The sequence below is a fragment of the Sipha flava genome, unplaced genomic scaffold, assembly GCF_003268045.1.
Source record: "Sipha flava isolate LNK unplaced genomic scaffold, YSA_version1 74_pilon_pilon, whole genome shotgun sequence".
NCBI lineage: Eukaryota > Metazoa > Arthropoda > Insecta > Hemiptera > Aphididae > Sipha > Sipha flava.
This window is the reverse complement of record NW_020273614.1, coordinates 647292-658547: the sequence shown is the minus strand read 5'-3', so window position 1 is coordinate 658547 and position 11256 is coordinate 647292. Positions and strand designations below refer to the sequence as shown.

The following is an 11256-nucleotide window of genomic DNA, read 5'->3' as shown; positions in this document are numbered from 1 at the left end:
TTATATATGTATGACTAATTAATCCAAAAAGCAATAAATTAATTGTCTAACCAATTTAGGTCCTACTAACATACTATATTCTGTCATTAGTTCATCTTGATTTTCTTTGTAGTTAATAGTTTTGTATTTTGAATAAGTCATCAATGTACCACAATACAATACTGGAATCTACAAAACATGGAAATACCCAAAAATAAATTAAATTTACAGATAACATTTATTATTATAAGGTACAATATTAAATGTTCTCAAAATAGTATTTATTATGAAATGATTTACATTATCTATCCTCAAAGTATCTCCATCATCCTGCACATCATCAGACTCATTAAATATTGAATATTTTTCGTTATCAAGTTTTTGAATGCATCTTTCAACTGCATGCCATGTGTACCGAAGTGGACATAATAAATATGATGGTCGAAATTTGGCTTTGTAACGCATTTTTGCACATGTATGTATATAAAAGCCCATATAATAATACTTCATATCAGGTGACATACTATATAATTTCCTTACTAAACATATTTCCCTACAAAATTGCTAGGACATTAATTAATTTAGTTAAATAGCTATGGATAAATTTACCTTAATGAACTGTAAGTTCCTAACACCAAATGATGATAGTCAGGATCATAAAATAAATATACAGATGATATACACTTTGGTAAAATATCAATTACTCCAACAGCAATTAGTTTATCACCAAGCCAATATTGTTGATGAAATGAGCCATACCCTGGATGATCAGAATGATTTGCTTTTTCTGCCTATAAATAACATATCAAACAATAACTATTTATATTTTAAATATTAGTAAAATCGGTGTATCAATCAGACCGACAACATTAAAGAAATTATTCAAAACATTTCTTGCTGTTTTAGTCCAAGGAAATGAATGATACCTGCAAAGGTGAATTAACAAGAAATTCAAAGTATTGGCTCATATCACAGTCATCAGGTTGGTCGTTGTGTACAGCTATTTGATATTTGGCAAATAAGGATGCTCCAGCGGTGAATGTTTGAGAAAATTCTTCCGTGCCGGTCTGGACCAAGGACACCTTATTCACAAAATGTGTTTTATAAGTAAAGAATTAAAACTTACTCTAAAAGGTGAATTGACAAGGAATCGAATAAATTGTTCTCTTGTACAATTATCAACTGAATCACCATGTACAGCAGTTTGATACAATTTGTAAACTGCATATTCAGACTCAAAAGAATTGCTTGATGGTGTCAATTTTAAGAGTTTTATCTAAAGTTGAATTTTTTTTATTAATTATTTAGTGTTTTGTTAACAATTTTCTATATAATTTACTGAACTAATATACATCGCTATACTGTAACCATACTCATTCATGTCCCTTAATTATTTTACAAACCACATTATTTTTGGGAGCTAGAATCAAACATTCTAGCCATTGGCTAGTTTGAAATTTCCAATATTTCCAGGTAGACTTTTGAAATTTATTCATCAGTTCCAGATAAAGAAGTGGCAAAAGAAGCATGGATTATTATTGTAGAAATATTCTTCTATTGTGTCTCGTTTTCAATATTCACCAGATTCCCAGAAAATGTGGCTGAATTGCCGTCAGTCCCTAAAACTACTCGCATATTCGCTGAGTTTTAAAATTTGAACAGTTTAATTTTCTCTGACATTGCAATCTTTTTCCTATTCACTTTAAGCGACCGATATCAGATTTCGTTTTTGTGATTTTATCATTCTGTTTTTAATAAATAAAAATAAAAATAATTCTAAAGACCCATGTGCAATAAGTTACCATTGGCACCTAACACGTACTTTTATGTGGCAGCTTGCTCCTTCATTTAACTATGGTGGTGGGTGTCTGGTGTTATGGTGGGTTAGGTGGATAAATTTACACTCTAGTTAGTAAATCTTAGGAATGTACAAATTAAGTGACAGTCGACCTGTAGATAGTAGCATACTATGATGCGATAAAGAAATTCACCTATCAATGCATGTCTTTATACCATATCAAGTATAAAGACATACATTGACATTTATATCTATTTCACACACATAATAAAGCTAAACACCTCTAGATTCTCAGTGTTTAAAAGTGATTATAGAGCATGCAAGTATATCTTTTAAACATTTTTAGATAGTTACTTGAATTACCAATAACCCTGTGAAATATTTTTGAAACATCTTTTTTTTAAATTACAGTTCAAAAAAAAATAAAATAAACTGTTTTTTATTTTACATTTCTTTAATTTTAATAACATATTTAACATTTAAATAATTACAATAATCAAGCCTATATTTATATACGCTTCAAATGAATATTAAGTATTTTTTTCTAAAACCACTATGAAGTAGGTGAGTAATAAGTAAGGTATATAGGTGATAATTAATACCTACCTAATTTATAATTATCATTTTCAGTCTGTATGATTATTGATTTATTATAAAATAGGAGGCATTTTACTCGATCATAATTTATATTATTATTATTATTATGTGCTGTTTTAAGTGGCACATTTAACAATAAAATAAAACAATAAAACAATAAATTAGAATACAATTGTATTCTAAAATAGACTTAATAGTGCGGGCTGTTGATTATAACCCCTTACCCTCTAGATATGCTGCTGCTGAATAGTACCTACCTAATAGATGACATTGGAGTGATTAATTGCGAGCGACTTTATGATGGTTAAATTTACAATGTAATCATTCAATCATGTAACCTGTCATTATTTTGCTCTAAACTTTTTGAGTAGTGGTAATAATAAAATTTTATACTTTGCCCCACTAAATAAAATATAGGTCGGCACTACTATAAGTTACTACAGACAACCAGTAGTTCTCAAACTAATGTAATCTCACATGCGAACAATAAAGTTAATATTTGCAAAGCTATGATGTAAGATATTCAAAAAATAAAAAACATCCAAGAAGAATAATTTACAAAACAAAAAAAAGCCAATGTAATCAGTTAGATAGTTTCTGAGATTAACTATTGCAAAGAAAAAAATTGCAGGTTTATATATATATATATATATATATACATGGATATTTAAAATAATTTTAGTAAAATAAAAATAATTTTTCAATTTCAAACCATCTTACTCTTAATTTTTTTGATTCATCAATAGATGCTAAATCATTCTCTGAAATAAAATCTTCCAAACTTTTCTGCTGTGGAACTGAAGTTGTAATAACAGAATTTGGATTCTTGGCCAACTTTTTCTCAATACGTAGTAATTTTTTTTTTTTGCACTTTGGCAAATTTGGATTAGCTCCTTCACCTAAAATATTAATAAATATGAGTATTTTTTTAATTATTACATGAACTAAACTATACTCAAATAAATAAAAAATAATTATACCAGGTTTAACTTTTTTATTTTCTTTGGTAGTTTCAGGTTCACAACTTAAATTAACAGATAGAACTGTATTTTTAACTTCTTTAAAAATAAAAATATATTTATTATTAATAATTAATTACATATTATACCAAAATAATATTTTATAATTACTCATTAATTCACATAATGAATTTTATCTTTAGATTACCTTTATCGGTAACTAATGTACTACTATTTTGTAAACCAGTAACAGATGAACATGGTTCTTCAACATATAATTGATCAGTGTCAGTACTAGTAACTTGCATCTTATCGTCATGATTATGAATATCTATAAAAAAATAAAAACTTCTTAATTATATTAAACATATATTCATTTGATATATCTATTTGGTTTAAAACTTAGCTCTTATATAATTTAGATATAATTAAAATATTTTATAAATTGTTTAAATCATAATAAAACCTATTTGAAGTAAATATCAGTCCTCCAAATGCTGACCACTGGTATGGACCAAGGGTGTGCAACAGGTCTTTCAAAATATGAGTTCCAGTTAATTATGACTCCCTTTCATTAATTTTTTAATTTTTCAGGAAAAAATTATTTTTATTAATAATAAACTAGTAAACCCATTTGCAAAAATTCGCAATAGATAATTTATTTATATAATAAAAACTATAGGTCCAATCAAATCTTTACATAAACACATTTTAACAAATCAATAAATGAGTATAATATCGAAATGTGAATAACATATCGAAATGACAGAGAGTGTTTATTAAAACTAATTGGTTAGAGCCAATGAGAATGAAGTATTTGGAAAAAACTGAAAGTAAAGTTGATTGTACATACATAACTTTCCTTAGATTCAACAAATTTAAGCAGTTAATAGCTCAAAAATAAAAAAAGAGCATGATCCACTGAATGTTCTTAGACTTGTATCAACAGCCTAAGTTAATTAGAACTCTAGTTATTGAGGTTTGAGTGAAGGAAAATATTGAAAAATGTTTGAAAAAATTAATTGTAAAGTTAATTGTGCACGCATAACATTCCTCAAAGTACTTAAGTAATGTGGGAGTTGAGTAAATTTCAATGATTGATGACATATTTGTGTCTAAATACTTGAAAATGAAAATAAAAAAAAAATATGAAGGAAATCGGCCGGATAGAACAGCCAACGGACTGACATTAGTTTTCATACATTTTTATATATATTAATTTATTATTTATTATTTATTAATTATTTTATATATATATATATATATATATATATTTAATATATAAGATTATATTAATAATAATTAATTAAGACAATATTTAGTAATAAATAACTATGAAAAAAAAAAATTGTACACTGAAATTTAGTAGCTATGTAGGTATATAAATGTTATCTAATGGATATTCCATGTTAAATAAGGGTATTTTCATGTTAGTGTAAATTGATGAAAAATATACTAAAATATATGTTATTTAAAATTGTAAAATTAAAGTTATTATTACTTATTAATATTTTAAAAAGAAATAAAGGAAATGTAACATGCAACATATATGTATAAAAATATTTTTATTTAGTCAACCATTTTTTTTTTTTTTTTTTTGGTCGATTGTGACTACCTAGAAAAACTCAGAAGATGATCACAAGTCTATAAAAGTTATCCACCTTTGATATTGACTAATTAAGACAAATATATATATAATAATAATGTAGTTTTAAAAAAGAGCTTTAATCATCTTATCAAGTAAACAATTTACCCAGTCTAGAGTAAATGTATCAAGTGTATTGAATAATCCATTCAAAAAAATGAACATTTATTTAATAAGCAATTATAATATTTATTTTCTATAGATGATAAATGTTCAAAGATATGTGCTAAATCAACTAAATCATACTTAAGCATTATAAATAATAAAAAGTTACTGAAGTAGTAATAACTTATTAAGTACTAAATAACAGATATTTTAATCAACTTTTTAATATTTAAAAACTTAAAAAATACAAATTACCATGAGTTTCAAAATTCATGAGAGGCTCTCTTTCTGCTTGTTCATTATCAAATGTGTTTGTCTCATATTCTCCACATTTTAAAAATTTAGTTACTTTTTTAATAATCTTTTTCTGAGATTTTGATAGTTCAAAATTCAAAGCTTCACATCTATTTAAAAAAAAAAGTTGTGTAAAAATATAAACAACTTAATAATGAATTACAATAAACTAAAATTACTTAATTTATATTTTTCGAGTCAAAAGAGTTTGCATGAAATATATTATGTTATATTTAATGTTTTGACATATATAATAAGCAATATTGCATTCTCGATACTTAAAAAATATACATTAACATGCATTACCTTTTTTAAAAAAAAAAGACTACCTTATAGTATACAAAGGGCAACAAGTCTTATCCATTGATGCTTTATAACAGTACTTGCCACTACGTCGCCACCCACGATCTATCATATCTTGATATGCTTGTACCGAAAGACGAGAAGCCCACATACCTAGTAGTGCATAATACACATGCTATAAATCAAAGTATTTAAAGATTGATTATAAATATGTAATCTTACCGTGACTACAACTAGTTTTGCCTTTCTTGCAGTAACCACAGTATGATTTTTCACGAAAACCATTGTAGAAGATTATGCTTTTATTATTACTACCAGACATACTTCACAATACTCTTTCCAATTAAATTATACTAAAAAGAAATATAAAAAAAAACCAAAACTAAAAGTTTGATAAAAAACAAGTAACCCAGGGCTAGAAAGTTAATTACAATAGAATGAACTATTAACGAAAGTTAATTTACGGAAAATGGGAAAACGTAAAGCTTATCGCTGTTATCATTCACAAAGATTGAAGCACAGAATAGATTAAATAAAATTTTAATTAAATTAAATTTAAACTTAATCTATTCCATATTTAATTAATCTAGACCACACGATAATAAAATAGTTATCTATAGAAGGTACACAATTAGTGCAATTCTGTGACTGCAGTGTTGCATCAGTCAAAATAGAATTGTAAGAGTGGGTGTGTCAAATGATAATGAACTTAACTTTAGCAGTTAATAATAATTATCCTAACAAGGGTGTATTTTAGGGGGGCAAAGGGAGTGATCGCCGCCTCTGAATCCGTATTTAAGGAATCGATCATATGTGAGATACACATTTCAAATTTATTCAATGTGGTTTATTTTATAACGATACTTAGTGAAAAATCAAATAAAACAAGCGTAACTTTCAAAACACAGATAGGTTTTAAAAAAGAACTGCACAAAGGTCGATTTTAAGTGGATCCGGCATTAGATTAAAAAAAAAACCTACAAATATTAAGGATTAACCTCATTTAAATATTATCAAACATTTTACTTGTAAATTTTGAACCAGAATTAAAGAAAAAATTTGAGTCGCCCCCTCCTAGAATTAAGTCTAAATATGCCCCTGTACTCTAGTCGGTTGAACTTAAAGTTTTAGGACCAGGATAACGGAGTACCTCAACTAATTTTCATAAAGTTAGCATCCCCCTACTATAATTATGTTATAATTATGTTAACTTCTCCAGGGCGAGAACGTTAAAAATCAAGCCACCGGACCGAGAATCGAAACCGAATATCTTGCTTGTCGGGTGATTAATCTATCATTAAGCTACCCGACCGTATAAACCTAAGACGTTACCCTCCTCCCCAGGCCGTATCCATAAATGATTTTTTTGGGGAAGGGTCCAAATATGTTTATTGTAATTTTACCGAATTTAGGTTTTAAAATTTGATTAAAAATAAGACCAAAAAAGTTTTAATTTTCTTTTAATAAAATATATAATTAAATAAACAAAATTACTTTGACATCTTGCTACCTAGGTATACAAAACCATAGAGTAAGATAGAGGCGGCGTTAGCTATCAAAACCATGTCTCACAATTGAATCCAATCCGTCGGTCATTGACCCTAATTGAAGAGTCCAAGTAAGATAATTTTCTCCGTTAGTCGCGCTGTTTTCAGCGAAAAGTATGTTTATACATATAACTTTTCATTCATTGAAGGCAGCGAAACTAGCGGAGAAAATTATCGTACTTGGACTCTTCATGGGGGCAATGACCGACAGATTAGCTTCAGTTTTGATAGCTAACGCCACCTCTATCTTACTCTATGATACAAAACATAAAAACAAAATTAAGTGATAACAAACACAAATTCAATATATTTTGAACTAATAAAATGCTTAGATTTTTTTGAAAAGCAAACTGGTTTATCACTTCTTCGGGATTAACCGTAATATCTCTATGCAAGGCTGGGCAAGTTAACGATTTTTTTTTAACTCGTTAAGTTAAAAGTTAACTTTGGAAAAAAAAAGTAACTTAACTTAATTTAAAGTTAAAATTTTCAAATTTGCAAAAATAAAATAATTGCACACATAATACTAGTTTTCTTACTGAAGAAATTTAAAATAATGCATATAAGTATTAAATAACTAATTAATAACTATTAATAATTAATTAATTAATAAAGAAATAATAAACTTTCACAGAAATATAATAAGCTAATAAAGTAATAAACTAATAACAATATACAGGGGCGGATCCAGAGTCGGGGAACTGTGGGTCAAGCCATTTCAAGAGGCCATTTATTAGGGATGAAACTGAATTAGAAATGAATACCTTGTAAAAAAAAAAACACAATATGCTCATAAAAATGTATAAGTATATTTATATTACTTTTTTTTTTTTTTTTTTTTTATAATAAAATATCGTTTATTGAATATTTACAATCTATACTAGAATATGTACAATAAGTAAATTTGTTGGAGGAATGACGGTGATGGGACGGTGAAAAAAGAAGCTCACAGTAGAGCTACCTTTACATGAATATTAAATTAATTTTAGGTGTTGAGAAGATCTCTGGACCATTTCCGATTAAGGCGTCGGATAGGGTTACCTGGAAGTGTATTAGAGTGAAGTTGAGATATAAGTTGGTTTGGGTAGCTTTGCATTTTGAATTGGAGTCTTGAGTATAAATTGGCTGCAGTCTGGTTGATGGATGGGACATTGAGGTCTTCGTGTAGAGCGGCGTTTGTGACGTACCATGGGGCTTTAGTGACTATGCGGAGGCAGATGGATTGGAACGCTTGAATTGTCCTGAGGTTTGAGGGTTTGGCAGTGCCCCAGAGAGCTATACCGTAAGACCATATTGGTTGTAGGAGACTTTTGTATAAAAGTAGACGGTTGGATAAGTTCATATTAGATTTGAGGAGAGGTCTGATTAGGTGTAGGCGAGAGTTAAGTTTTTTGCTTTTGAGATGGGGACCCCAGGTGAGTCTCCTGTCGAGTAGGAGGCCAAGGTATTTAGCTTCCCTTGAGTGGGGGATTACTGAGTTATTGAAAGAAACTTCAGGACAGTCCTTTGGTCTGAGGGTAAAAGTGACGTGTGTGGATTTGAGTTCATTTACTTTAATTTTCCATGTGTTGCACCATTTTGAAAACTTGTTTAGATGGTTTTGGAGAAGGTGACTGCAAATAAGTGGATCATGGTCTGAAGTATCGTCAGCATGCGTACCAATGAGAGTGTTTTCGGAGGAAGGAATGTCCGATGTAAATAGGATGTACAAGAATGGGGCAATATCACTTCCTTGCGGGACGCCGGCAAGTATATCGTGAGAGCCGGAGAGAGTAGAATCGATTTTGACATTGTAGGACCTGTTTTCTATACAGGATTTAAGAATGAGATAGTATGGCGCAGAAAAGACTTTTTTGATTTTGTACAGCAGACCGGTGTGCCAGACCGAGTCGAATGCTTTGGCAACGTCGAGGAATACTGCAGAACAATATTTCTTCGTTTCGAGGGAGGTCGCAATTAGATCAAAAACTCGATGTAGTTGGTGAAAAGTAGCGTGTTCTGGGCGAAAACCAAATTGGAATTCAGGTAACACATTTTTTTTCGTGAGAAATTGAGAATAGACTTTTAAGGAGTAGTTTTTCCAGGATTTTTCCAAGCACTGGTAAAAGACTGATAGGCTTGTATGAGTCTGCTTTGTGTGGAGGCTTATTGGGTTTAAGGATTGGAATAATGATTGCTGACTTCCATGTTTGAGGGAAGTATGATAGTCGTAGAGTAGCATTGTAAATATGGGTGAATAGAATGATTGTTTTGGCCAGGGTATTTTTGACAATTTTGTTGCTGATTTGATCGTGGCCTGGTGATTTGTTAGTCTTAAGTGTTTTAATAATTGATGAGATCTCATTAGGAGTCGTGTATTTGGCAGTTAAGGCCATAGGTAGTGGTGAAGAGATAAATTCGTTCACTTTGTCTAGATGAGAAGTATCCGGGAGGATCGAGTGCAGTGTATTACATTTTAGAATTAGTGATACCACCGATAATGACTTATTTACAATTAATAAATATATTCTAATTTTATCAGCGCAACAAACGTACGGAATAAAATACGATTTACTTAACCTTCTACTAAAACAATATAATTTAAAATATCAATTATGAATATACATGATATTCATTTTTCAAGTAACTCCGATGGGCCAACTGTTCAAAAGTCCAAATCAAGGTCTAAAAAGAGATAAAAATTTCCAAGAGGCCAATTTTATCAACAAATATTAACTGTGGGTCAGCTAACCCCCTGAACCCCCCTAGATCCGCCCCTGACAATTATTATAAATTCTAACGAGATGTGAACAGAACATATGCTAGTTGTATTATAAAATTAAATTGGAAATTATACCACAGTTGTTTTGTTATTAATCCCCCATCGACACTCGCTCTCATGGATTACGCTCTTAGGATTTCCATGGGTTTATAGTGTTTGTACAATAACAATAATATAAATATATTATGATAAAATATAGCCCATATAATGACTATTAAAGTTATTTTTCATATTATTTTCGTCTACAGGAAATTCATATTAAAATAGTAAATTATAAATATACTAAAAACCTCATTTAATAATTTGCATTATTCTTTGCACTAAAATTAACTTAATTTAGATACTTATTAATTATTAAACTATATATTATACTTAGTAGAGATAAATAAAATTAACTTAAAGTTAACACGTTAATCTTAAAAAAAAGTAACTTATTGAGTTAATTTTAACTTTTAACTCGTTAATGCCCAGCCATGACTCTATGTACACTTAATAGAGCTAGTCCAGTTAGTCTTTCTTGCCCTGTAGATTTAGGTTAGGTTAGATACGTTTTAATGTCGAAAAAGTTCGTTCAGGAGTTACTGTAGAAACCAGCAATGTGACCAGTACTTTTAATAAAAAATTAATATTCAGAAAAATTTCTGGGTTACAATAATTTAATGATTCTATAGTTATATTTGGACGATCTGTATCTTTAAATGCAATCCATTTTCTTTTCCTCAATTTTATTTCTGAAAGTAATGAATCTGTATTTATAAAATTTGGATAAAAACTAAAATCTGGTTCTAAAATTAAAGATTTTACACACATTTTTGATATTAATAAATACAAAGACGATAAAATCTTCTTGTGTTTGGAAAGTCGTTCTTTGAATCGTTAACAAATAAAATCATTATAGAAAGGAATTGCAATAAAAATACGAAAATATTAATATATTATATAGATATATAATACATAAAACAATATGACATACCTTTGAAAGTTTAAACAAAAAAATTGAATAGTACATTTTTGTTCTCACGTTTACTCATTATAATGAATTTAAATTTTGATATTTTTCGACGTATTTGTCACAATATGACGGATGACAGTATATTAATTATTATTACCTAAAATAATATTTTTAATGTACACAAAATTAATATTATTGTTTACAGTGGCGTATCCAGAATTTTTTTTTGTGTGGGGGGGGGGGTATAAAAAATGGAACATTCAATTTTTTTTTTAATTTTCGGGGGGGGGGGGGGGGGGGTTATAACCCCCTATCC

General features: G+C 28.8%; 1 protein-coding gene across 2 annotated transcripts; it reads right to left on the bottom strand.

Annotated features, from left to right (window-relative positions):
- Positions 1 to 6: 6 nt before the first annotated feature.
- LOC112692529 (arginyl-tRNA--protein transferase 1) lies at positions 7 to 6490 on the bottom strand. Of its 2 annotated transcripts, none has more exons than XM_025567219.1 (10): positions 5903 to 6490; positions 5707 to 5833; positions 5339 to 5487; positions 3542 to 3664; positions 3355 to 3432; positions 3095 to 3273; positions 1106 to 1255; positions 589 to 770; positions 280 to 532; positions 7 to 168 (listed from the first exon to the last, which is right to left on the bottom strand). In XM_025567219.1, the coding sequence occupies exons 1-10, from the start codon at positions 6000 to 6002 to the stop codon at positions 19 to 21; spliced, it is 1491 nt and encodes a 496-aa protein (XP_025423004.1). In that variant the 5' UTR covers positions 6003 to 6490; the 3' UTR covers positions 7 to 18. The 2 variants fall into 2 exon arrangements, with proteins under 2 accessions (XP_025423004.1, XP_025423003.1); XM_025567218.1 differs by lacking the exon at positions 1106 to 1255 and adding an exon at positions 906 to 1061 and having other exon boundaries at positions 5903 to 6484.
- Positions 6491 to 11256: the final 4766 nt, after the last annotated feature.

Coding starts and splice junctions, on each gene's coding strand:
- LOC112692529 (XM_025567218.1), bottom strand. CDS start 6,002: ATGTCTGGTAGTAATAATAAAAGCATAATCTTCTACAATGGTTTTCGT. Junction 3,665..5,338: donor CATGAATTTTGAAACTCATG/GTAATTTGTATT, acceptor ATTTTTTTATAG/ATATTCATAATCATGACGAT. Junction 771..905: donor TTGTTAATTCACCTTTGCAG/GTATCATTCATT, acceptor TGTTATTTATAG/GCAGAAAAAGCAAATCATTC.